The following is a 25910-nucleotide window of genomic DNA, read 5'->3' as shown; positions in this document are numbered from 1 at the left end:
CTGTGGACAGAAAAAGATTTTACGTGATTAGCGCACCCGAAGATTCGAAGAGATAAGTATCTGACACTATTGGCTCAGCGGTGTACACACGGCCATCATATCGTCTAACGGATTTATATTGATAGACTGTGAGGTAAACAGCATTAAATAGTTCTCTGCTTGTGGCGAGCGCCTATCCGATGCCATGTCACTCGAAATAAGGGATGCCCCTGGTGATTTCCACAGAGAGTTGATGGATGTTGCGTTATACATACGAAGCACCGAGTTTGCAGATGAGCAAGATCACCGCCTTACTGCATCAAGCTAGTTTCCAATCCACACACACGGTCGCTATTTCAGGTCAACCATCACGGCAAATGTTCCGTAAAAAGAGCCCAATGTGCACCCGGTATGACGTGGGGCAGGGCACTAAGAGATAACGTCTTTTTGTAGCCTCCAACATCTTTTTCCTTTCCGACATCTCTTTGCCTTATTTAACTTTCCTGCACTCAAGTTTCGAGCCTGGTTGTAAAAACCGTAACACAGATCCTCCTCTACGTCGCTCAAAGTGTTTCGCCGTCTGCTCGCCATCATAGGTCGACGACGTCGTGAGCGCCATCCCCAACCACGTGCGGGGCGCGGGAACATCTTCAAGATGGGCAACGAATCCTCCACCCCAATTGACGAGGCCACGCCTCCCACCACGCTCTATGGGCGAAATATAGAAGCAGTGGCTCAATACATCAAAGAGAAGGACATCAAGAACATTGTCGTCATGGTAAGAGCCCCTCCGACCCTTTGATGCTCGAGATCTGACCGTCTCCAAGACTGGCGCGGGAATCAGCACATCGGCTGGAATACCTGACTTCCGTTCTCCTGATACTGGGCTGTATGCCAATCTGGCTCGGCTGAACCTCCCATATGCAGAAGCAGTCTTCGACATCTCATACTTTCGAAACAACCCGTACCCGTTTTATACCCTGGCGAATGAACTGTATCCAGGCAAATACCGGCCGACGGTGACACACGCATTCATTAGTTTGCTTCATAAGAAAGGGCGACTGCTGAAACTGTTTACTCAAAACATCGACTGTCTCGAGCGGGAAGCTGGGGTTCCTGGCGAAAAGATTGTGGAAGCACACGGATCATTCGCTACTCAGAGGTGCATTGAATGCAAGACCGAGTTTCCTGGTGATCGTATGAAAGAGATGGTCCAGAAAATGGAGGTACCGCGCTGCATCAGGTCGACATGCACCGGACTGGTGAAGCCCGATATCGTTTTCTTTGGCGAGGCTCTTCCAGAGTCATTCCACCGCAACCGAAGCCTGCCCGCGAAAGCAGATTTGGCAATTGTCATGGGGACCAGTCTGACGGTTCAGCCATTCGCTAGCTTACCGTCGTTTGTCAGAGAAGGTACACCGCGCGTGCTTATCAACCTAGAGAGAGTGGGATCCATCGGTTCACGGCCGGACGACGTGCTGCTGCTTGGGGACTGTGATGAGGGTGTTCGCAGGTTTGCCGACGCTCTGGGCTGGCGTGATGAGTTGGAAAATCTATGGGCCAGCACCAACCCAAACAAGGACGAGAGGGATGCGCAGGAGGCGCCGCCCAAGACCAGGCAGGAGAAATTGGACGACGAGATTGCGAAGTTGACCAAGGATATTGATGCCTCACTCAAGATCTCCGCCGAGGCAAATGATAGAATAAGGGCTGAAGTGGAAAAGAGTGCACCGCAGAAATCACCGCCATCAACCGGTCCCTCGTCCAACACGCTGACCTCACCAACGCTAACCACGTCTTCAAACTCTGGGCTCAGTCACGTCTATCCTCATCTAAGGCCAGACAAACCTGAAAAACCTTCTCTTTAGTGGTCTCATGCTTGGCGTACCGAGCCACCGTGTTCACTCACATTGAAACCAATATCAGTCTGAACTGAAGATCAACCTCAGAAGTCACTTAGACTTTCCCCAAACAAATTCTTTCAACCCAAGTGATTTTCTCTGGTCAAGTGAGCAAACTTCTTTCCTTCCTCATTTCACCTTAGCACTGACCAACCACCAAGACAGACATACCCGGCTTTGGTCTAGACACACACTTTGACCCATCTCTATTTGCCGCTCACCATGAGTGCCACAACGCCTCGCTCCAAGTCAGAGGGGAAATATGCCAATCCGACTATTCGAATCTTTGTTGGAAGGAAGAGACAACTGTTCCATGTCCACTATGCATTCCTCGAAAAGACCGATTTCTTCAAAGTCCATGGGGACCCTACATTTCCTACGGGCACCACGCCTACACCGACACGGACACCAACTCGAGCATCAACCCGTGCCGGGAGGTCTTTGGATTCACCAGTGCGAAGTGAACACACAGTGACGCCAGATCGAGGTAACATCAAAGAAGAGCTGGACTCTGAGAATGACACATATGGAAACGACAGTGAAAATAATGGTGCTTCTCCAGCAGGTGCCAGCGATGCTGTCACGGCGCCGGCTTACCGGCTTCAGGGTCTGATATACGAGCCTGAGGCTTTCGAGGTCGTTGTCAATTACCTGTACAATGAGCCACCGGACATACCTACCACTGGAAGTGAGTGCATCATACTGATGAAGGCATACATCCTGGCGCTCCACTACCGCATGCCGGGTCTTCAAGATGATGTGGTCGACTGTTTTCGAAAATACCATGCGGAATACGACGTCAAGTTTGCCCATCTTTTCTGGATCTCTGGGCGTGTCGGTGAGGGCGACGCTATGTGCAAGGTGCCCTTGATCCAGTACCTCGTTGACCAGATTGCTTTCGAGATCTTCCAGAGAGGGTACGATAACTTTGTCCAGAACAACACTGACTTTGAAGTCTTTCTCACAAAAGGCGATCGTCCTCTGCGCAAGGAACTCTTCAAAGCTATGTCCAAAGTTGCGGAGGAGAAGGATCCCTTGGACCCTGCGCTCGGAACCCATCGCTGGAGAGTTGCAGACTACCCCAAATTTGAGCGTGGCCACGACGCTTCTCCGACGTCCCTCGAAATCATTGATCTCGACTGAACCAGGCTTGTGTGTTCTACCGTCATGTGACTTCTGTCTGGCAGTGAAGAAGTCGTATGCTCGGATGCTGGAGGCGAACTACGGACCTGCCAGGAGACAAATTTCGTCACTTTAACCATGGTTCCCAGAAACAGAACTGTGAGTCAGCGTTGCACGGTTAGTCATGGCTTTCGAAGATCTCGCTGGGAAGAAAATTGGAACAAGGGAGACTTGCAGGCACACAAATCTTAAGCGGAGCTATTGGGAGCAGTTACTTGGTGGTTGATGGGAGAGCCTCATAACACGGACCCTTCAAAGTGGTGTTAGATTGGCGATCCTGATACCCAAAGGAGATAGCATCAACAGAAGCAAATACCGAAGACTTGGAAATGCCCCTCATTCCCTTATTCCCTTATTCCCTTCCTGACATAAGCGGCACCATTCTGTCATACTTCATTAGCTGCTGGTACCGCCTGATGCCGCCGCAAAATGCCCCTGTTTCGACCCACTGGCTTCGAGACTCAAAACTACCCCGCCAAACTTTTGCTGTATCAACATTTTGGCCTCCGTTTCTCGCCGCGAAAGCTTGACCAGGAAACAGCTCACCTGAGGTCAAATCTGTTCATACTTCCCAGCTTGATTAACCCGAACCTCTTCTTCCACCTATCTACCTCCCCTCTCTTCTTGTCTCTCAGCGTCAACAGTCGAACACAGGCACAATGGTCGGGTTGGGTCCAAAGCGAAAGCCGTCCCGCAAGGGTAAGTGATGATGTCCTGGGAGTTGGAACGGAATGATTGGGTTGCTAAATCTCGCGGTTTCTTACAGGTTCGATGGCCGATGTGCCGAAGAGCTTGCTGGACGAAATCGCCAACCTCGAGAACCTGTTCACCGTGGACGCCGAGCGGCTCAAGAAGATCACCGACCATTTCGTGTCGGAGCTCCAAGCTGGCCTGGAGAAAGAGGGGGGCAACATCCCCATGAACCCGACCTGGGTCATGGGCTTCCCGGACGGCAATGAGCAGGGCACTTTCCTCGCACTGGACATGGGCGGGACCAACCTGAGAGTCTGCGAAATCACCCTCACGGAAGAGAAGGGCGAGTTCGAAATCATCCAGAGCAAGTATCGCATGCCGGAAGAGCTGAAGACGGGAACGGCCGAGGAGCTGTGGGATTACATCGCCGACTGCATGCAGCAGTTCATCGACTTTCACCACGAGGACGAGGATCTGGCGCATCTGCCCCTCGGGTTCACGTTTTCTTACCCGGCAACGCAAGACTACATTGACCACGGAGTGCTCCAGCGATGGACCAAAGGATTTGACATCTCAGGCGTTGAAGGGCAGGATGTGGTTCCCCAGTTCCAAAAAGCTCTTGAGGCACGGGTATGAACAACTACGAGAAACCCTTCTGCGGTGACTGATTGACTGATCGCACACCAGAACCTCCCGATCAAACTTGTCGCCATCATAAACGACACCACCGGCACGCTGATCGCATCAGCATATACAGACCAGACTATAAGAATTGGGTGCATCTTTGGAACCGGCTGCAATGCCGCCTACATGGAGAACTGCGGCTCAATACCAAAGATCAAACACCTCAACCTCCCCGACGACATGCCCATGGCGATCAACTGCGAATACGGCGCCTTCGACAACGAGCACAAGGTCCTCCCCATCACGAAATACGACACCATCATCGACGAGACCTCGCCACGACCGGGCCAACAGGCCTTTGAGAAGATGATCGCCGGGTTGTACTTGGGTGAGATCTTCCGGCTCGTGCTCGTCGACCTGCACGAGAACAAGAACCTCCTCTTTGAGGGTCAGGACATCTCGGCGCTGAAGAAGCCCTACACGCTCGACGCGTCGTTCCTGTCCTTCATCGAAGAAGACCCCTTCGAGAACCTGCACGAGACGCGCGACATGTTCGAGGACAAGCTCAAGATCCAGGCGTCCAAGCCCGAGCTGGAGCTCTGCCGCCGCCTGGCAGAACTGATCGGCACGCGCGCTGCGCGCCTCTCGGCCTGCGGCGTTGCGGCCATCTGCAAGAAGAAGAACATCGAGAGCTGCCACGTTGGCGCCGACGGGTCCGTCTTCAACAAGTACCCGCACTTCAAGCAGCGCGGGGCCGTAGCGCTGCGCGAGATCCTCGACTGGCCAAAGGGCAAAAAGGACCCCGTGGTCATGATGAGCGCCGAGGACGGCAGTGGCGTCGGCGCCGCCCTGATCGCCGCCCTGACCCTCAAGAGAATCAAGGAGGGCAATACGGCCGGCGTGCGCGACGTTGCGAACTTCCCCGGCCTGACATAGTACGTATATAACCTACCCCAGAAAGAGGGGTGGTGGGGAGAGAAGCAAAGTGTGGAAGTGTGCAGCATTTTGGAGATTGTTGGACGACCAAGAAAAGATGGTCTGGAGCGAAAGACTTTTTTTATAGAGATTTTTGTGCCATGTATATCATCATGATGCATGCATGTATGCCGTACATGATGATACCACCTACCACCTACTACACGACCGACGCAAATTCGAGGGCATTTACAGTACTGACCCCAGTGGGTGAATGTACAGGCAAGCCTCATTCGCGTATCTCCCACAGTCTGATCTTCCCCTGCTCGTTCCCCACCGCGAGGTAACTTCCATCCGGCGACAGAGCGGCGGCACTGATTCTGCCCAGGGGCGTCTTATCCGTCGGCCAGTTCCTGTAGAGCGTGCAGCTGGGCAGTTGCGCCAGGCGCAGGGCGTTCTTCTTCCAGCGCGACGTCATGACCAGCATCTGGCCGTCTTGGGAGAACTCGAGGTGCGAGATCGGCGTCGTCAGCTGGTCGAACATCCGGGCGGGTTTGGGTCTCTCGTCCTTGGTGGCGACGAGGTCGCTTGAAGTGTTGGTAGTGCCCATCCACCCGCGTCGATCGTAGAGGTTGACAACTCCGCTAGAAGAGCCCACAGCGACCCAGCGGCTGCCGCCCCGGCACTGCTGTTGTCCGGAATCCCCGCCCAAGGCGATGACGGTCGTGCCGACGGCGCCGTCGTCCATCCACCTCAGGACTACCCTCCGCGCCTCGATGTCATACTCGCTGACCTCCCCATTCTTTCCCACCACCGCAAACCCGTCCCCGTTGCGCCACCACGCAAAGTCCGCCACGCCACCGCGTGAATCAATCCGACAGCTACACACCCACTGCAAGGTCTCTGTCGACAGCACGTTGATGCTCCCGCCTCCCTTCTTGGACGAGCCGATCAGTCCCATGTAGCGGCCGCAGGGGGACAGCTTGAAAGCTTCCATCGTTCGCTGCTCTTTGCGAGCCTGACCGTAGAGTGCACGAGTTACCTTGGTGACGGTGCCGGTGGAGAGTGACCAGGTATGGAAATACCGCCGTCGAGAAGAGAGAAATACTTTGGTCTGGTCGTGTGCCTCGCTCGCGTCCTCGGCAGCAGGTTGGGCTCGTGGCCGGCAGAATGCCGCCGTGTGCAGAGGAGTTCCCTTCAGATGTAGCGAGGTTAAAATGGGGTTGGGATTCGGCGGTTGAGGTGAGATGTGGTACAACGTCACTGTCGAACTTGGTCCGGCGGCAAGAAGAAGAGGGTAGTATGGGTGGAATTGCAATGTGTCGACTGAAGAGGGGCCGGAGCTCGCTACATCTTTGCATCGCTGGATGTCGATGACTTCCGGCCGCAGCCTCCGGGTTCCCTTTGTGCCTGGTCTCTTGTTGTCTGTCCTAGTCAGGGACCCTGCTGTTCGGAGAAGTTCAGCCAAAGGTTGCGCCGAAGGGAGAGAGTCGTTCTCGTCCATGGACACATCTGAGTCTGACATCGCATCGTGATCATCGGAGCGGGAAGACAACTTTCTCCTCTTTCTCGCATATGTAACCCATTCCGGTGTGGGGTGAAGCCTCTCGTACTGTCGTCGTAGTCTCTGTATGTATTCTCTGCCACTAATCACATCATCGTCTTCCGTGTCGCGAAGTTTGCGCAAGCGAGTGTTTGAGGCGAGTGAGACGGTGATCCGGTCATCGTCACTGTCGTGCCACACTGGTTCTGGCTGATGATGACCATGCACTTTTTCGGTACGTTCGAGTTCTTTCGCAACGGAGGGCGTGAGTTGGTCGGCACCCGTGTCGAGGAAAAACAACTGTGAACAACGTTAGGAAGGGAAGACGATAGAGGGGTTGGACACCAACATCTTCGTCTGCCACATGGCTCAATCCTCCATCGGCATCGTCTTCTTCAGACTCGTCATCCTTTCCATGCTTGCGCGGCACCAACGACCGATTCTCCTCGATCTGGTCTCTCGTCAACGAATTGAGAAAGCCTGCGTCGTCTCCGAACAGGGCCTTCTCTAGGCGCAGTTCGGTGTCATCTTTCTCGAGGACCTCTGTGGCCGACTTCCCTTTGGCTCCGTGTTTAGGCCGCTTGGGTTCTTGCATTTTTTTCAAGTTGGCCGTATCTCCTGGCCGTTGTTTGTCGGACAATTTGAGCACCGCAGGATGTGCAGTCAACTTTTTTTGGGGTGTGGCCGGTAATACTTCGGAGCGGAGCAATTTGTGACTTTTGGAGGCTGCGGGCCGAAGCCGCTGCTTTTGTCCTTTTGTCTACAATTCACACAATTCGATTGAAACTTGTGGTAGTGGTGCAGCACCAGTCGACAATGTCCCCTCAAGAATGAAGCTTGTTGCTTTCTATTTCCGGAGGAAAACAATCAATGGGGACTTTGGTGCCACTGGTCGTCAACGCTGCCAGCCCAGCTGACCATATATCCCGATCACGTCGCAAACAGGTTGGAGGGGTTCACATCACAACATCCCTCACTCATTCGTTGATGCAATATGACGACCAATGGCCACGTCCCTGATCTAGAGCACGAAAGTGAAACAAACAGCGTCTACAACGCAAAATCCGTGTCAGAGATCCGTGCCGCATTGGCTGAGCTCCACAGAAAAGAGGCCACAGTAACCTCGCAGCTCGATGCTCTTATCAGTGCGCAGAAGGATCTCCAACGAGAACTCGGCCGTCTGGACTTGTTCCGCGCAAATGTCACTGCGCAGGCTTCCAAGGCAAGAGCAGTCAGCAATGGCATGCTCTCGGACGCTGCAGCGAACGCCCAACGAATCTCAAATTCCGTCAAGAGACTCGACCTCGAGCAGGAAAGGGTCAAGGCTACACTCACCGTCGTCGAGCAGGTCAGGGAATTGAAAGCTTGTGTGCTGGGTGTATCTGGATCCATGGGAGCGGCTCAGGACTGGGAAACCGCAGCCAGCTATCTTAGCAGAGCCTCAAAGATTCCCAGTGCTGTCATTAATGGCCCATTCGCCGCGAGGATAGTTCCGACTGCAGAAGTCCCCGATGCCCCTGCTGTCACCTTGGAGAATGCTTCGGAATCATTGTGCAACCTGTTTCTGAGAGAGTTCGACAAAGCAATCAAGGAGAACGACGGCGCTAGAATAACGCGTTTCTTCAAACTCTTCCCACTGATCAACCGCTCGGACGTTGGCCTGGACGTCTATGGTCGCTATGTCTGCCAGGGCGTCGCTACTCGGGCTCGTGCCAACCTCAATGCTGGCACTGGTGGCAACCAGAGCAAAGACGGCTTCTTCTACGCAAACGCCTTGACGAAATTGTTCGAGCATATTGCACAAATCATCGAGGGACATGGTGGACTGGTCGAGCGCCATTATGGGGCCGGCAAGATGGCACGAGTCATTGAACGGCTGCAAGTCGAGGCTGATCTCCAAGGAGGGATTATACTAGACACTTGGAGCGACGAGAGGAAGATCGAACGCCAGCTGACAGATATCAAAGCATACGCCTTCACGTTCTTGGTCCAGAGCTTCATGAATGCACAGCGAGGTTCAAGCGCAACGCCACGAGCAGGCTCTCCCGCACCAGGAAGGTCGAGTGAGGATGAATCGGTCGATATGAAACAGGTCGATGCCTTACTCAATGAGATGACCCTCATGTTGGGCAAATGGTCCTTGTACACCAATTTTATTGCCGAAAAATGTCACGATGCTGGCAGCCCCGATGGATCACTGTCGATACCTTCATTCCTCCTCGACTCGAACCTCCACAAAAAAGTGCAGGAGAAACTCCTGACCCCGTTCAACACCATGACCACGTTCTTCTTCCGGCGCTCAGTCGAGAAGGCGTTCCAGCTAGACGAGCAACCACCCGACTTGTCTCTCAACCCTCATAAACCACTCAACTCCAATCCACCTCACGTCAGCTCTGCAATCGAGGACATTATGTACATTGTCAACAAAGTCCTGCAGCAGTCTTTAGCAACGTCACAGAAACAGGTCATCTCCAGCGTCATCCCTACTCTGGGTAGAATACTAGGCTCCGATTTCATCGGCATGGAACAGCGCAAGATGCGCGATGAGAGCTACCCCAAAGCCGCAATTCCAGGCCAGCTCCCACCCGAGGCGACCATCGTCTCCTTCCTCGTCCTCATCAACAATCTCGACGTAGCCAAGGACTACGTTGTCCAGATTGCCCGTGCTCGAGTGGAACCCGTCGCAGGCTCACCTCATCGACCATTAGCAGAACTCTTCCCCGGGCCTGGCGAGGCAGACGAGGTTGCGGCTTTGCTGACCTCCTTCGCCTCAGTGTTCTCGGAGAAAACCAACGAGCTCATTTCTGACGGCGTGAACGTGGTCTTTCACAATGTCATGAAACCTCGTCTCCGACCCATCCTGATGGACGCCTTCCGCGACACCGACTACCAGCTCTCGCGGGAGCAGCTGCAGGACCTTGCGGGCGATATCGACGGCGGAGACGAGACCGAGTCGTTCTCGGACGAAGTCCGCATGCGCTTCCAACTGGGATGGGACGCGCTGACGAAACCGATCGGACGGATCATGACGGAGCGCACGTTTGACCAGCTCCTGGCGATCGTGGTGAACTACCTGAGCAAGATGCTCGAGAAGCGCCTGTGGACGTACCACGGGCGGGTCAACGAAGTCGGGGCTGCGAGGCTGGAGCACGACGTCAATGAGATCGTCAAGGTCGTCGTCAAAGGCCAGAAGTACGGCCTACGCGAGGCGTTTTTGCGCTGCACCCAGATCTGCATGATCATGAACATGGACGAGGAGGAGTGGGAGGAGTTGCTCAGCTCGGGTGGCGAGGTTGCCGATAAGTTGAAGCATGAGGAGCGTGTCAGGGCGAGGAATATGGTCAAGGACACTACTGCATAGTGGATGGTTAGAGCGTGAAGGGGTAGAAGAACCAAATGAACGAGAGAAAAGGAGCTGCGAGTTACAGACAGATAGGCAAGATCAACCAAAAGAAGAAATCATGCAGAGGCATCATCTCAAGCAATCCGTGAATTGGCTTTTGCCTCTCTCTACTGGTCTTGATCGTTTTTGGGAAGGGAGGGAGAAAGAAGCAAAGTCTTGTCGCGTGTTCATTCTCATGGACCATCCGCCAGAGAGAGACAGACACAAAAGGGGAGCACGCACGCCTCAAAGGGGAAAAACACGCCACTGATCTCTCAACCATTTTCCACGACCGAGTACCATGGGCTTACAATTTCCCGGGGAGGGGGAAGGAGGCGATAGAGATAGGTCCGTAGCAGTAGCAGACAGCAACAAAGCCCTGTTATTGTTCACTCTCCCACCCTTTCGTTGGTGTGGGTGTGTGTCTCTCTGTCTTCGTGCTAGCCCGCCGAGAGCAGCAATCAGGCCCGAGGTTTTTGTTCGTCCCCTGTCCGTCAAACAGTCTCTCCTTCAATCCTCCGTCTCTACAACACACCCTCTCCCCACTCTCGCCCTCGCTCTCCCTGCCTCTGCCTCTTGGGGTTCTGTTTTTTGTTCTCGTAAAAAACACATTTGCTTCGTGAGGATCGTTTCCCCTTACGGTTTATCTACCCATTATTTCTTTTTTTGGAAGACCGGGCCGAGAAGACAAAATCCAATCACCCACCCCCGCTCTATGCTCTGGCCATGACGCCCCACGCGCGGATCTTGTTGTCCGTGTAGCCGGAGAACAAGGTCTGGCCGTCGGCGCTCCAGGCCAGGCTGACGCAGTACGGTTCCTGGGACTTCTTGCCCTTCTCGACAAAGTCGGGCTTGAGCTCGTCGACCTTGCTCTTCTTCTCGAGATCGAAGATGGTGATGGACGACGAGGTGGCGGCGCAGAGCCAGTATCGGTTGGGCGAGAAGACGAGCGCGTGGATCTCGTCACCGGCTTGCAGGGAGTACAGGTGCTTGGACTCGTTCAAGTCCCACAGCATGGTGGTGCCGTCTTTGCCGCCCGAGGCGCAGAGAGATCCGTCGGGGGAGATAGTCACGGTGTTGATGTAGCCAGTGTGGCCAATGTGGTCGGTTTGGAGGCGGCACGAGGCGAGTTCCCAGACCTGAAAGAATGTGAGGTCAGCACAAACCCCATCTACCGGCTCCAAATCAAAATTGAGATTCAAAATTGAAAACAAGATTGTTGTATATGATTCGCCTCAGTCCGCCGGTGAATAGTTGTCTCATGGCCCCCGAAGGGGCTCCGAAGTAGCAAACACTAATAAATTGCGTAGCATCTTGGGCAAAAATTGTATGGGAGGAACCTCGTGGGACAGCTTATTTCTTACCTTGACCAATTTGTCCCAACCGCAGCTCACAATGACCGGGTTCTGAGGGTTCGGGGAGAAGCGCACGCACGAGATCCAGTCGGTGTGGCACTTGTCAGTGATGGTGTATTTGCAGTCTCCCAGGGTATTCCAGAGCTTGATGGTTCGGTCTCGGGACCCTGAGACAATCTGTCTGTTATCTGCGGAGAAGGAAACGGAGAGGACATCGTTGGTGTGGCCGACGAAAGTTCGAGTCGTGTTGCCCGTGGACAGCTCCCACAATCGCAGCGTCTTGTCCCAGGAAGAGGAGAGAGCGTATGCGCCATCGGAGGAGATGACACAGTCGGAGACAATGTGGGAGTGGCCGTGGAGCGACCTCTTCGGGTAGCCGTAGGCAGTCTCGTCGCGAGTCAGGTTCCAGATGATGAGGGTCTTATCTCTCGAGGCCGAGAGGAGCATGTTGGGGCTATAATTTTCAATGTCAGTCGACGGTCGCAGATGGAGGTGGTTTTCTCGCAGGTAACTGACTTCTCCAAGCTGGTCGCGAGGGAGGTGACCCAGCCGCTGTGGCCCTCAAGAGTACCACGTTGAATAAGTTGTTCAGCCATGGCGACTTGAAGATCCAGGAAAGAACAGAACGGGCTGGTGTCTGAGGGAGATGGTTGTCAAAGATTCGCCTGTCGAGACGTTGGCCTCTCCGCCAAAGATTCTCTGCAGTTGTGCGCTCTCCAAATCCACGCCAAGATTCGCGGGCGCTAATCCCATTGTGGACATCCTGAATTTGCGGCTAAATGTCGGCGCAAGGAGTCGCATGGTTGATTCTGCAAAGCCCATAGAGCCGTGTTGGCCGTGCCAGCTCTTCAACGATAGACGATCGATTTAATGCAGCCAACATGCCTGATCGAGTGCGGCAAATGGAGTTTTCCGACTCGCCTGAACCCCGTATTCCCCTGTAATCATCATCTGTCATTTCCTATGCGCCTCATTGCGCCCGGGCGTTATACCGGAGTCATGCCCGTTACCATCGCGGAGTACCGGCTAAATGCAACGATGCTGGCGCGTACATAACCTGAAGTCGACTCAGATACGCCTGAATTGGCTCTCGCTGTCCCTCCGTCCTGAGTCATATATCTGCTCGTTGCCTACTCTACTTCTATCCCTTCTCTTGATCTATCTAACCATCAAACCATGGCTTCTTCCGGTGATCAGCTGCCAAAAATGCAATACCGTTTCCTTGGTCGGTCTGGACTACAGGTGTCTGCAATCTCACTTGGAGGGTGGTAAGTGATGCCGAACATGCACGAAACTCCTCCGTACTAAGTGCAACAGGGTCACATACGGGGATGCTGTGGGAGATGGTAGGTTATGACCCCGTCCAGTCGTGCAAGTCTAATTCGGCCCTGCAGAGATTGCTTTCGAATGCATGAAGGCAGCCTATGATGCTGGAATCAACTTTTTCGACTGCGCTGAAGGTTATGCCGACGGCAAATCCGAAGTTGTTATGGGTAAGGCGATTAAGAAATATGGTTGGAAGCGCAACGATCTGGTCATCTCGACCAAGATCTATTGGGGTCAAGCCCATGGAGATAACCCGGTCAACAACGGTGGTCTCTCCCGAAAACATATCATTGAAGGAGTGGAGGGATCACTCAAGCGACTGCAGCTAGACTACGTCGACCTGATCTACTGTCATCGTCCCGACAGACACACTCCGATCGAGGAAACTGTTCGAGCCATGAACTATGTTGTCAACACCGGAAAAGCATTTTACTGGGGAACGAGCGAGTGGAACAGTGAGGAAATCGCCATGGCCTGGGCTTGTGCAGAACGGCTCAACTTGATTGGACCTGTCATGGAGCAACCGGAGTATAGCATGTTGGCCCGGGATCGCGTCGAACGAGAATATGCCCTGCTGTACGAGAATTACGGACTCGGCCTGACCATCTTCAGTCCGCTCAAACAGGGTATCTTGACGGGCAAATACAATGACGGTATCCCCGAGGACAGCAGAATTGCCAAAGCCGCGGACGGTTTCACCGCCTCCCAAAGAGAGAGCTATGGGAATGAGCAATGGAAGAAGCTTCTGGCTCAAGTCAAACAACTGAAGCCGGTAGCTGACAAGCTGGGTACTGATCAGGCAACTCTAGCATTGGCCTGGGTACTGAAGAACCCGAGGGTGAGCTCTGCTATCACTGGAGCATCAAAGGTGGAACAGATCACGAAATCCATCAAGGCGTTGGATCTGGTTGCTAAGTTGGATGATGCTGTGATGGCTGAGATCGATGAGATACTTGCGAACAAGCCAAAACTCCCATATAGACGGTTGTAGTGAGACAGTCGTCCTATTTGAGGTCATATTCTAGCAAGCCTCCAAATAGTTCACCAGCTATTTCAACTTGAACCATGTTTAAGAATCTGACAGAAAGACATGCTTGATTTTCAGCCCATCTTCAATTGGCTGTTGGGTAGGACCAGAAAGTGGTTGGCATCATTGGTGGATGGAGAAAAAGGTGATGATGTATGATGTCAACGATGAAACTTCCTCACATTTGCTCCTGCGTCACGTTCAACCACCAAATTCACTGTTCAACTGTATCTTGTTCAACAACAAAAACCCGACCACCACTGGTATTCCCAAGCTTGTGTACGGCTAAAATAATCCCTCTGTCGCCAATATGAATGCCTCACGTCTGGTTACTAGACGCATCGCAGGTCGCCAACTGGCTGCAAGCGTGTCGCGACGCTGCATCTCCTCTACCTCGTCACGTTTCAATGAGAACCCTCGAGTCCATTCCAACACCGAAGAACATCGCAAATACCAAAAGGAGAGAGCAGACAATCCACACATGACAAACACAAACTCCACGATTCACAACAAGATGCCTTCGGTGGGCAAGGATGCGCCTCCACCAGAAATGCTGAGTTCTGTTGATTCCAAGTACATCCCGAAGGACAAAGTTCCAGAAAACACAGACAAAATGACAGGAGGAACACAACCGGGAGATCCCAACAAAGTAAGCCAGTCAGAATATGCTGTTGGTGAAATGGAGGGCATCTCGTTTCGTGTCGAACCCCTACGTCGGACGGGAGAAGACCTTCCCACCATGAGAGCCAGATTACTATGTCGGTGCACACCCTGGGATGCAACATTCTGCACCCAGGAGATTTCAAGTGTCTAAGGAGCTCGCTGACGTGTTGCCATAGACCAAAGCAGGAAACGGGGGACATTAGAGTCTGACCTCCTACTCTCCACTTTTGCAGCAGAGAATCTCGCCTCCATGACTAGGACTCAACTCGAGCAATACGACTTCCTCCTGGACGAGAACGATTGGGACATCTACTACTGGGCCACTCAATCCCCGGCCAATTCCCCCACCTCGATCGAGTCTGCAGAAGGTGCTACGAGTGACAAGACGACCCAGACGACCGAATATGCGTCCCCGGCGAACCCGGGGCAAACTCAAGAAACCGACACATGGAGACAAGGAGCTCCGCGCAGCGGAGAGTGGGCTCAGACGGTGGGGACTTTCAGACCTGCATATAGACCTGTTCCCCAACGGTGGAAGGACAGTGAAATACTGCACATGCTACGGAGGCATGTCAGGGAAAGGAGTGCAGGCGGCGTTCTGGAGGATGTTAACGCCACTCCCAACAGCAAAGGTAGTGGTGCTGGTCTCGGGAGAATGCCTGATGTACAAACCTTTGATTGAGCTTGTCTGGAGCTTTTGTACCTGATTCGTACATCCAACCACCAAAATATGTATACCATCCAATAGGAGTCCAAACAAGTGGAATATTTTCCCTCATCATTACCTTCACCGCTGGTCCGGTGATGAGCCCAGCCCTCTCCGAAGCTCGGCCACAACGGCTTTAATCGGTGCAGCAACCTCTTGTGGAGAAGGGTTTATAAGCATCCCATGAGCTCGGATTTAACTGGTCGAAACTTCGAACCCAAAGCATCTCGTACCATCGAACATGTACGAATTTGCTAAGATCCCACGAGGCGTTGTTCGAACATCATCTTCCTGGTTGAGATGAACTACGGGACTATGTGAAATCCCACCCTCCGCCCCGCCAATTAGGGAATTGATTACCGCGGAACAACTCCCACTTTGCTGCATCGATAACTCCACCGAATTCTTCGACTCATCGCTGTACGATCGACTCTCCCCATAGCGCCATAGTTTCTTGAAGTCATAGCCGGCTATACGCTCATCGTCATTCATATACTCTCCATCAACATGGCCTTGATCGCCCCATATCGATGTTTCTTCTTCCCTTTAGCTTCACTCCCTCCCTTGGCTGATATCATTCTGTGCTCTCTATATTCCGACCTTGGCCAGTATCTTGTGCGTCTGAATGACTCGGGGTAGCCTCCTGTTTTCCTCGGTTCTCCAAAAGTTCTTTCGGGGCTTGTTGACACAACGCTTCGCCCACAATGGCAGACCATGAAACCAACGAGGCGGAGAAGAAGGAGATCTTGTTGGATGTCCCGCGTCAATATCCAGCCTCGTTGACTCCCGTTTCGACAAACCGAAGTCAGCCTCGACCCAGTATCCACTCTGGTCGATCTTATGTGGATGGGCACAGCACATTCTTCAGTGACCGAGAACCTGGCGATGAGCCGGAGCAGCCACAAGAGGTGGACGTGGAAAATCCGTCCAAGACGTTCGAAGTGGGTTGGGACGGTCCAGATGACCCTATGAATCCCAAAAACATGCATCCGGGAAAGAAATGGCTGGTGGTCATAACACTGGCCTTTGGCTCGTTGTGTGTAACGTGCACTTCTTCCCTCTATACCATCACCTATGGTTAGTATAAATGCCAATAATGCTTCCCTCCAAGTCATGTTCCGATGCTGATGGCGCCACAGAGCAAATGGACGCAGAGTTTGGCAATTCACGGATTGTTGCAACGCTCGGCCTGTCCCTCTTCGTCTTTGGCCTGGGGTTGTCTCCCATGATCCTGGGGCCTTTATCCGAGTTTTATGGTCGCCGTCCGATTTATATTCTGGGATATATATTCTTCACCATCTGGCTGTTCCCCTGTGCCTTTGCACAGAATATTCAGACTATGCTGATAGCCCGGTTCCTGGACGGCTTTTCTGGGAGCGCCTTCTTGTCCGTCGCGGGCGGGACCGTTGGAGATATGTTCAATCGCGACCAGCTGCAAGCGCCCATGATGATATATACGGCTTCCCCTTTCATCGGCCCAGGACTCGGCCCCATCATAGGAGGGTTTATCAATTACAACACCACCTGGCGATGGTCGTATTACACGCTTTTGATATGGTCCGGAGTGATGGTCATCGCCATCATTGTGGTCGTGCCAGAAACGTACATGCCGGTGGTCCTGAGGAAGAAGGCGCAGAAGAAGCGGAAAGAGACGGGCGACGACAGGTACAAGGCTCCGATCGAGGTTTACGAGAAGTCCATCTTTTGGACGGTAGTGAGATCCCTGTATCGTCCATTCATGCTGCTGTTCTTGGAGCCCATGTGTTTCAACCTGTGCCTGTTCTCCTCCATCCTCTTGGGCATCCTCTACCTCTTCTTCGGCGCCTTCAATCTTGTCTTTACCGAAGTCTACCACTGGAAGATTTGGCAGGTCGGCCTATCTTTCCTCGGTCTGATGATTGGCATGATCTTGGCCATCTTATCCGACCCCATCTGGCACAGGAATTACCTCCGACTCCTCCAAAAGCGGGAGGAGACCACCGGCGAACGCAAGTCGGAACCGGAATATCGACTGCCATCCTCGATATTCGGCGGGTGGTTCTGCGTGGCTGGGCTGTTTTGGTTTGCCTGGACCATCTATCCAAGCATTCACCCCATTGTGCCTATCGTCGGCAGCGGCTTTTTCGGGTTCGGCATCATTCTCGTCTTCACAGGGGTCTTCACCTTCCTCGTTGAGGCGTATCCCCTTTACGCGGCCAGCGCCCTGTCGGCCAACTCGTTCGCGCGGAGCTCCTTTGCAGGGGCATTCCCCCTATTCGGGGTTCAGATGTACAACAAGCTCGGCTTCCACTGGGCCACGACACTTTTGGCATTTCTGTGTTTGGTCATGGCGCCATTCCCGTACCTGTTCTTCATTTACGGCAAGCGGCTGCGCCAGAAGAGCAGATTCGCGTCCGTCCCTGGATCTGGATGAACATTGGAGGTATTGGTAACCTGGCCAGCAAGTGCAAGTGCAGAGAGAAAACTGGACTTTTTGGGAATTCTTGGAAAGTTATTATACAGATACAGTGGGTCTGACGCAACTCTAGAGCGGACCATGTAGAAAAAGGGGGCCCATTTACACTCTACATTGGGGAAGCTGCATGGCTTTTTATACAGGGCAAGACTGCGATAGACAGGATCAATCTGTGCAATTGCAGACTATTTGAACGTCAAACTCCCTTTTCGCTATGCCTTGTTCTACAGTATCCACACATACGAGGCCCGGTCATGATTACCCTTGACATCTTCCTTGCCTCTGTCAGAAGGGCGACGGAAAGAAGCTGTCGATATGTATCAGGGGCCCAGGCGGGTGGACGGGTTCCTGCGATTTGCACTTGCAGGTGACTCGTCCGAGTTGTGATGATGTTAGGTGGAATAGCATTTTGATAGGACGATCCTGCCGGACACCGCATCAAGCCGTGTCAATGAATGCACACATAAAACACAGCACTGTTGTCCTCGCCATACTCAGGGAGAAAAGGAGAGGGGTCCATTCTCGTGCTGTGCTCTGCATGTGGCGTGGCATTTTTTCAAGGATGTGTGCCCCAAGGGCTTGGGGCGTGAGCACGGTCACAATGGAGGAGGAGCGGCGGCGGAACGGATGACATGCGCGTCCCGTCCGTCCCAGGACAATAATACTGGGTGACACCAGACGCGATGCGGTGAGTGCTTCAGGATGGTAGGACGAAATCCTCGATGGGCGAGGCACGTGTGGCGTCATCTTGGTCGGTGTGCAGCGTGAACACTGGGCAGGGGATCCGTCTTACACTGACTGGGAAGAGGGCTGGAATTGTGGTGTATTCCTTACAGAGTTTCCGGGTTCGAGGACAGCAACAACAACGGAAGTTCGGCTACTTGGATGAACGGTGAGGTGTGTGTGTCTTGCAAATGAATGGACTAAGGAATTGCCTTTTGGGGTAATAACGAGCCTGAGCCGACAGATTCCGAAAACCTCGGACGAAAACGGGCAGCCTTGTTCAAGAGATCAACATTGACCTCGGCACCCAATACCCGGGCCCCCTGCTTTACTTTGGCTTTGCTTTTTTAGTACTGGCTTACCTGGGTGGATCGGATTCCCACGTCCTTGGAGAGGAGAAAAAGAAAGGCCATTATTGCTGCCCAAAAGACCCCGTTGCATGGCTTTGCAAGCTTGCATCCTGATAGGTTGGTTAGGGTACATAACGCCGTGGCGCGGCGTGTGGGAGATCTTGGATGCTTTTTGTGTGTGTGTGCGTGTGTGTGTGGAAAATTGAATTTCACAAGTTGCATGAACCTTGAAACCCTTAAAAGCCAGGGGAGGGTAGAGCTAGTTGAATTAGTTGAATTAGTTTCTGCGTGAGTACTCAGTAGTAGGGAGAACAACATGGTTTTGTTAATGCCTCGTGCTACTACTCACTGAGCAAGCTCAAATAATAATAACAATAATAATGCACCGGGGAGGCTGGGGTCACCCCGAGAAATAACTTGAGAGGTGGTGGTTGACATGGTTGGCCAAAGACACTTTGGTAGCTTGCCTTTGGTGGCTGGCACTCTGGGGGGGTGTTTGTCCTGTGAGCACTGAGCACGAGCAAAAGAGGACCCTGGAATATGCCGAGGGAATTACTTAAAAATCAGTGGGCGCAGCAACCCCCACCACTCGCGAGCACTCCAAATGGTGGGTGAGCTGGTGGCTCCAGGGGGCCGGCATATAGAGGCCGTTGTAGGTCAGGTGGGTGGGTAATCCAGCTCGTGCGCTGCTGGGCCAGGTTGCCAGCATCATCAGGCTGACAATTCCAGCTTTACCGTCGCCCAGCATTGCCATTCCCAGGTGGCAGCCAGGCGCCGAGTGCAGGAGCTGCCGGGCCTACGAGCACGAAGCACTTAGTGAGCCCCTCACCCGCGCCCGCGTCCTTGACCTTCAGGCGTTACAAGATTCTGTGGGGTCGCTTATAGTTAAAAGAGGCCTAGCAAATCATCACTCACACCAATCTCATTATTGCGCGAGAGCGAGAGCGGCAGCGGCGAGCGCACCGCCAAACTCTTCACTCACAAACTCTCTGCCTCGTCACCCCGTCATCTCTCTCCCACCCCTCTGTTCCCTCATTCCCCTTCACTCCTGCACGGCGCAGGAGATCTCTGTTCATTGCAGCAACAACGACAGGAACCCCCGTCGCATTGACAGCGCCACATTAGCCCGCTCTGATACGAGCTTCCCAACTGCCAGAAAAACTGACTCCGCATGCCGAGCCGCGGTCGAAGCCCTGGCCGGAGACTGAACCCTTGACGCCGCCCGCCCTCCTTTGGGCGATCCTCTCTGCCCGCATTTGCGAATCTCCTCAGTGCTCGACTCACTCGACCACCCACCACCACCACCACCAAACCTCAATCCAGCCTGAAAATGCCTTTGCGTTGCTAACAATCTGTCCGATCCAAAGTCGGCGCTGAAAGAGACGTTTTGTATTTCACCTGAAGACAGTTATTCCTGTACTATCCGGTGCCACCTGCGCCCCGCCGCCGCCTCTTCAAGCCGACACACAACCTTTGTCCTTCCTGGACCCTCGACACGAGCGCAGGAGAAAAACATTGCTCCTTTTTGTCATACCTAGCAGGGTCGCACGGGCTTTTTGGTCGGCCTCCTTACACAACCTGGCTGGACAAGCGAAGACCCATCTGCTATCAACCTTCAAAGTTGCGCCGCCGTCATACGCACCTGTCGCTTCTTCCCCACCATTCTGCTTGAGAGAGAGCTGGTTTTTTACGAGTCAAGCGCTTGGTCCCCGTAGGGGGCCCGCGTCCTTGACTTACGCGAGCTCTGTCGACGGTGGACCTGCAAGTTAAACGGAGGCCTGCTTCTGAGAAACTGTCATTCGGTCACTGCTCCTTGACTGGGCAAAAACAGTTTCGGGTTTCTCGTGTGACACTGACTGCCCTTGTGCAAGCCATCTCTTCACGTCCTGCATTCCCTGACATCTCATTTATGGTGTCGTTATAACAAGATGACGGCCTCAGATGTCGAGGATGGGCACTCTCATTCGGCCTCTCCTGAGGACAGTGGGACCGAGAACGTCCAAGTAAACATGGCCGAAGGTCAGAGCAAGAACGACGTTAAGAAGCAGCAAAACGGAGCCACATCAACCAATCCCAAAGACCCTTCTCGTCCCCGGAGAAAGAAGGCACGTAGGGCATGTTACGCTTGCCAACGTGCCCATTTGACCTGTGGTAGGTGAACTTCTGTAACTGCGACACGCAGCTCCGTCGTTTGTTGTCACTGACATTTTGTGGTAGGAGATGAGAGACCATGTCAAAGGTGCGTAAAACGAGGACTCCAGGATGCGTGTCAGGACGGTGTCAGGAAGAAGGCCAAATATCTGCATGATGCGCCCAACGAGGCCCTCATGCCTGGCGTGGGAGGGAATCTCTACAACCAGACCGGACCGAAAACGAGTTCGACTGCGAGCAACGAGACGCTGCATCAACAGCCATTCTTCCAACAGGCGCCAACGTACAACAACTTTTCCACGCCCTCGCATATGCCTCCCCCAATGCTCCACGAGAGAAGTCTGAGCACGACGAGCTTCCCTCAGCAATCACCGCTGGCCACCAATTTCCAAAGCGTTGGAGGGCAAGTCCCAATGCAAAGCCCTGTCCTGGGTGCTGACCAGTCAAATAACAACAACATGACGGCCGCAGGCTGGCCAGGACAGATGTATAGCGAAGACCCCATGTTCAACTTTGACATTGCCAGCATGAACTTTGGCAATCACTACGGTGCTTTAGAGTTCGGCATGCTGGGCCATATGGCGACAAATGCGGGAGACACTCCTCCCAGTGATACGGCGACACGAAGCGGCTCAATCTCGCAACAGCAGTATCGTATGCCCTTTGGAAGCTTCAGTGAAAGCCCGACGGCCCGACAACAGATCTACGGCGAAACGATGTTGCCAGATTGGCCCAATGGAACCGATCCCTATGGCGCCCATGGACACAATCGCCATATGGCTCCCAACGCCTTTGCTATAGAATCCAACGCGGTGAACTGGACCTCCCCCGACACGAATGGCACACCCAATAACGCTGTCAAATTTGAAGAGTCGCCATTGATGACCAGCTCAGGCCTCCAGGTTCCCCCTTCAGCCTTGGATGGCGGTCCGGTCATTCATTCAACCGGAACCCTGGACGCTCGAAACAACCGAGCCCCTCCTCCTATATCGACTCCGCAATTGAAGGCCAAATCGCAGCTGCCTGTCAAGGCTCTGAAGCGGCCCAAGGATCCGTCGTCGATCTATACTTCAGTTACCCAACCTTACCCTTATACAACAGGGTTCCACAGCTCAATTGCGTACCTCCAAAAACGATTTGCCGCACATCCTTCCAAGACCCTTGCCATAGCCAAGTCGTTGGCGTCGATCCGACCCTCGTTCATTGCCACAACCAAGACCTTGAACCGGGAAGACCTGATTTTCATGGAGAAGTGTTTCCAGAGGACCTTGTGGGAATATGAAGGTTTTATTGAAGGGGTCGGCACACCAACAATTGTAGCGAGGAGGACTGGAGAAGTTGCTGCTGTGGGCAAGGAATTCCAAATCCTCACGGGATGGACAAAGAATGTGCTCCTTGGTCGGGCCCCAAATCTAAATGTGAATCGCGGTCACTCTGGGCAAACGCCTGGTACCGGTTCTGGAACCAACACTGCACGACAGACAGGCACCAACACTCCTACGCAACGAATGTTTGCTGACACCGAGAACGGCGAGAAGCGACCCCAACCGGTGTTCCTTGCCGAGCTCCTTGACGATGAGTCGGTGGTACAATTCTACGAGGATTTTGCGAGGTTGGCGTTTGGAGACAGCCGAGGCAGTGTTTGCGGCAGAGCCAAACTCCTCAAGTACCGGACCAAAGACGATGAACTCGCCCAGAATCTCAATGTCGAGGCCGAGGCGCGCACCGAAGAAGGGCGCCAGGGGCAACTGGAGCTGCGACGGCAAGACAGCTCTCGCCGTCTGCAAGATATGAAGCGGGAACGCGACGGGATCTCTGGCGAAAAAGGTATGCAGAAGCTGGGATCTGCCGATGGGAAAGTGGATTGCACATATTGCTGGACGGTGAAACGCGACGTTTTCGATATACCCATGCTTATTGTTATGAATGTGAGTTCTCCATCCCCCATCCTTTTGCCTTCCAGCAGACTAACGCGAGTCACAGTTTTTGCCCTGTATATAGGAGGCCTAAAAAGTTATTTGCGGTTTTACGAATGCTTTATGTATCAAATGGAGGTGCGATGTGGCGGGATACTTTGGTTATATGGCCTGGTAGGATGGCCTGGAGGTCCGGGCCATGTTGGCTTCAGGCCCGGCAATTGGGGAAGACTGTGGACAAGCTGCAGTGGAACTGCGCGAGTACAGGATTTTTATACCTACCCATGACCCTTGATTTGGGACAGAAACTCGAGGCGTGGACCGTCACGGACGGTGTTTGTCGTGGAATTTCTTTAGTGTCCCGAGAGCCTTGCCCGGCACTGTTGATGAATTGAAAATTGCGAGGCCGTGACGGATCGATTTCTCTCCTTCCCTGGGTATTCGTAGGACACTTGATCCAACCCATGGACGAGTGCATGAATGTTTGGTCGTAGAGCCTCTCGTTATTGAGGAATCTACCTGTATAACCCCTGTAGGCCCTATTGACAGGAAAGGGAGAGGGAAAGTGAAGCTATACCCTCCTTGAGGAGTTCATCTTATACCTTGTACCGGTGTCCTGTATCTTGCGTCTCAGAAATACCTCTACCTCTTCCTCTACCGTTGGTTAGTCGTCAGTCCTTTGCATCTTTGCCCGCTGGGGTATATCTCTATCCCTACCACTACCACTGGATCGACCCTTTCTGTCCAGTCATTCCTTCATTCCTTTCATTCCTGCACATCACCATGGCCATAATCACTACCGTCATCACCATCACCATGAACATCATTCTGGTTCTGACTCTGCCCCCTAACCCTGACCCTTCCCGTCTTGACCCAACACGACCCTCTCCACCTCCTTGGCATCCACCTTGTCCATCCACGAAAAGTCCGTCAACCAGCTCTCCCAGCCGGCCTGCCGAAAGGCCTGGTAGGCGGGCCTCTCGAGACTGCGCGCCGCGACGGCGCAGTCGACGTGGATGTCCTCGACCAGGGCGTCCAGGCTGACGTAGTCGTACTCGGGCCGGATGTACCCCAGGATGAGCAGGTTGAGGGCGGCGCCGTAAAAGTCACGCGGGAACTCGTGCAGGATGTGGATCTCGACGGAGCGCACCGTGTTCTTGTAGAAGGGGTTGAAGCCGATGGAGAGGACGGCCGGGTGGATCGACACGAGGGGGGGAGCGGGGATCGAGGATGAGGTTGAAGAGTCCGGGGCGGAGGATATCGAGGATGACGAGGAGGCGGGATTGGTGTTGTTGGTATTCGTGCTGGGAGTCGAAGCCGGTGCCGGTGCAGCTGCAGACGGGCAGCTTTTCAGCGACAGGCCCACGAAACCGTAGTAGATCCCGCTGGGCAGCGTTGGGTGCTCGGTCGAAAGACCTTCCGTGGGGATGTTGGCTGTGGGAATGCCGAGCTGTTTTCGTCCGAGATAAAAGAGGAAAGTCAGTTTTGGCTGTTTCGTCCGAGGGTCTTGGTGCTGCTTGGTATGTATTTGAGGAGAAATCGAGGGGGGCAAACATGGAAAAAAGAAAGACAAAGGTAGAGAAGAGAAGAGTAGGCTGGGGGGACGAGGAAGAAGAGATAGATGGCTTTGGTCCTCGGGTATGGGAGGAGCCCTGAGATGAGATAGCAGCCCCGGACAATGGAAAATGACATCTCAGGAAAATGACATCTTTCGTCTGAAGATTTTGTGGGAGGGAGTTGGCTGTCCTCGAAGGTCCAAGGTGGTGAGATGGTCAATGCGGTCGTCTTCTCGTAATCAGAACAACAGAGACCGCAGTCGCGGATGTCGTGTAGTCGGCGTTTAATAACTCGAGAAGATCTCTCAGGACAACGGTATTCTCGACGTAGCAGTGCAACAGCACAGCCTTTTTGCTCACTCACTCACCCACCCACTCCTAACCTGCTCTTGTAGTCCTCCCTTCTGCCCACCCGCTCATAAACGTCCCTTGGAAGCACCGAATTCTCTTTTTCCGTGGAGCCGAGGACCAAAACCCGGGACACACGAAACATACCCGCAACACAACGTAACGCAACGACGAGGAAACAAAAAGGAAGAAAACAAAGAACCACTCTCACTCACCTCTTTACTCCCTCTCCCAAACCCCTTGATCACCGGCCCGCACAGCTTGATGGGAAACGGCGGTTCGGGCCCTGCTTCGGGCCCGGCGTACGGATCGCGTGGACCGTTGGGTGGCATGGCTGAATGAAAGGACTCGGGCCTGTCGAGGTGTGTAATTCTATCGAGAGCAGGCAGCAATGGCAATGGCAATGGTATCGGGCGGGCGGAGGGGTTGACGTCGTGCGCAGACAGATGGGAAATTCAGAGAGCGGGGGGGGGGGGGGGGGGGGGGGGGGAGAGGAACACAGAAAGAGCGTGGCAATAAATAAGCCCTATGCGTCCCTATGGCTGGTGTTGCTGTTTCTTCGATGTTGTCTCTATCGCAATCGCGGTCGAAAATGTGGTGTCTCCGTCGATGTTGATATCGATATCGGATCTGGCTGCTTGCTGACTTATACAAAGGATTTTTTTCTTTTCCCCTCCGTACGCAGGGAGTCCTTCTGCCACCTTCCACCGGCTTTGGCGCAAACCTTGGCTAGCTAGTCGCAGGGCCTGATCCAACTGTCGGACAGAATTCTCGGTACACGGGGAGAAATGGTGTGCAGGGTCCGAGTCGCTTGAACCAAAGCTTGCAATGTCCTAAGAAGAGAGATATCGAATCCAATGGTCGTTGACAGCAAAAGCGGGATAACGAGGTTCCGGAACCGACTGGCCAATGGGATGATGCACATCTACTCAGCCTTGTCGTTCTCAGCCTCGTCGGTCTTTTGTCACGGCTCCGCAGCTGAAACAAGCCCATTACCAGCGACAGCGACACGTCTGTCGTGATAATTAATATTCCTTCGTTACACGGTTTCGTCTAATCTATACACCGCCACGACTATACTTGGGCTCCATGAATCGAGTTACCCACCACCATAT

At 53.5% G+C, this 25910-nt stretch overlaps 11 protein-coding genes across 11 annotated transcripts; 8 read left to right on the top strand and 3 right to left on the bottom strand.

The window, feature by feature from the left end:
• Window positions 1–634: 634 nt before the first annotated feature.
• Window positions 635–1847, top strand: AYO21_01240 (hypothetical protein; the record flags this gene model as incomplete). Its single annotated transcript, XM_022651224.1, has 2 exons — window positions 635–757; window positions 807–1847. 2 exons carry the CDS (start codon window positions 635–637, stop codon window positions 1845–1847), a joined length of 1164 nt encoding a protein of 387 aa, XP_022516702.1.
• A 255-nt stretch (window positions 1848–2102) lies between these two features.
• On the top strand, window positions 2103–3023 carry AYO21_01239 (hypothetical protein; the record flags this gene model as incomplete). Its single annotated transcript, XM_022651223.1, has 1 exon — window positions 2103–3023. One exon carries the CDS (start codon window positions 2103–2105, stop codon window positions 3021–3023), a length of 921 nt encoding a protein of 306 aa, XP_022516701.1.
• Window positions 3024–3721: 698 nt separating this feature from the next.
• AYO21_01238 (hexokinase) lies at window positions 3722–5315 on the top strand (the record flags this gene model as incomplete). Its single annotated transcript, XM_022651222.1, has 3 exons — window positions 3722–3761; window positions 3829–4385; window positions 4443–5315. The coding sequence occupies 3 exons, from the start codon at window positions 3722–3724 to the stop codon at window positions 5313–5315; spliced, it is 1470 nt and encodes a 489-aa protein (XP_022516700.1).
• Window positions 5316–5583: 268 nt separating this feature from the next.
• Window positions 5584–7432, bottom strand: AYO21_01237 (hypothetical protein; the record flags this gene model as incomplete). Its single annotated transcript, XM_022651221.1, has 2 exons — window positions 5584–7137; window positions 7187–7432. The coding sequence occupies 2 exons, from the start codon at window positions 7430–7432 to the stop codon at window positions 5584–5586; spliced, it is 1800 nt and encodes a 599-aa protein (XP_022516699.1).
• A 399-nt stretch (window positions 7433–7831) lies between these two features.
• Window positions 7832–10198, top strand: AYO21_01236 (hypothetical protein; the record flags this gene model as incomplete). Its single annotated transcript, XM_022651220.1, has 1 exon — window positions 7832–10198. One exon carries the CDS (start codon window positions 7832–7834, stop codon window positions 10196–10198), a length of 2367 nt encoding a protein of 788 aa, XP_022516698.1.
• A 734-nt stretch (window positions 10199–10932) lies between these two features.
• On the bottom strand, window positions 10933–12170 carry AYO21_01235 (guanine nucleotide-binding protein subunit beta-like protein; the record flags this gene model as incomplete). The annotated part of the gene is made up of 3 exons (XM_022651219.1): window positions 10933–11358; window positions 11584–12028; window positions 12091–12170. The coding sequence occupies 3 exons, from the start codon at window positions 12168–12170 to the stop codon at window positions 10933–10935; spliced, it is 951 nt and encodes a 316-aa protein (XP_022516697.1).
• A 580-nt stretch (window positions 12171–12750) lies between these two features.
• Window positions 12751–13891, top strand: AYO21_01234 (hypothetical protein; the record flags this gene model as incomplete). Its single annotated transcript, XM_022651218.1, has 3 exons — window positions 12751–12842; window positions 12892–12920; window positions 12969–13891. 3 exons carry the CDS (start codon window positions 12751–12753, stop codon window positions 13889–13891), a joined length of 1044 nt encoding a protein of 347 aa, XP_022516696.1.
• A 346-nt stretch (window positions 13892–14237) lies between these two features.
• Window positions 14238–15272, top strand: AYO21_01233 (hypothetical protein; the record flags this gene model as incomplete). Its single annotated transcript, XM_022651217.1, has 2 exons — window positions 14238–14685; window positions 14767–15272. The coding sequence occupies 2 exons, from the start codon at window positions 14238–14240 to the stop codon at window positions 15270–15272; spliced, it is 954 nt and encodes a 317-aa protein (XP_022516695.1).
• Window positions 15273–16000: 728 nt separating this feature from the next.
• On the top strand, window positions 16001–17709 carry AYO21_01232 (hypothetical protein; the record flags this gene model as incomplete). The annotated part of the gene is made up of 2 exons (XM_022651216.1): window positions 16001–16373; window positions 16436–17709. The coding sequence occupies 2 exons, from the start codon at window positions 16001–16003 to the stop codon at window positions 17707–17709; spliced, it is 1647 nt and encodes a 548-aa protein (XP_022516694.1).
• Window positions 17710–20752: 3043 nt separating this feature from the next.
• Window positions 20753–22976, top strand: AYO21_01231 (hypothetical protein; the record flags this gene model as incomplete). Its single annotated transcript, XM_022651215.1, has 3 exons — window positions 20753–20975; window positions 21042–22903; window positions 22959–22976. 3 exons carry the CDS (start codon window positions 20753–20755, stop codon window positions 22974–22976), a joined length of 2103 nt encoding a protein of 700 aa, XP_022516693.1.
• Window positions 22977–23738: 762 nt separating this feature from the next.
• AYO21_01230 (hypothetical protein) lies at window positions 23739–25127 on the bottom strand (the record flags this gene model as incomplete). The annotated part of the gene is made up of 2 exons (XM_022651214.1): window positions 23739–24341; window positions 25011–25127. The coding sequence occupies 2 exons, from the start codon at window positions 25125–25127 to the stop codon at window positions 23739–23741; spliced, it is 720 nt and encodes a 239-aa protein (XP_022516692.1).
• Between the last annotated feature and the right edge of the window lie 783 nt (window positions 25128–25910).

This window comes from Fonsecaea monophora, assembly GCF_001642475.1.
Source record: "Fonsecaea monophora strain CBS 269.37 chromosome Unknown Scaff4, whole genome shotgun sequence".
In the NCBI taxonomy this organism is placed as follows: domain Eukaryota; kingdom Fungi; phylum Ascomycota; class Eurotiomycetes; order Chaetothyriales; family Herpotrichiellaceae; genus Fonsecaea; species Fonsecaea monophora.
The sequence above is the reverse complement of the archived record's forward strand: the minus strand, read 5'-3'. Positions and strand labels throughout refer to the sequence as shown.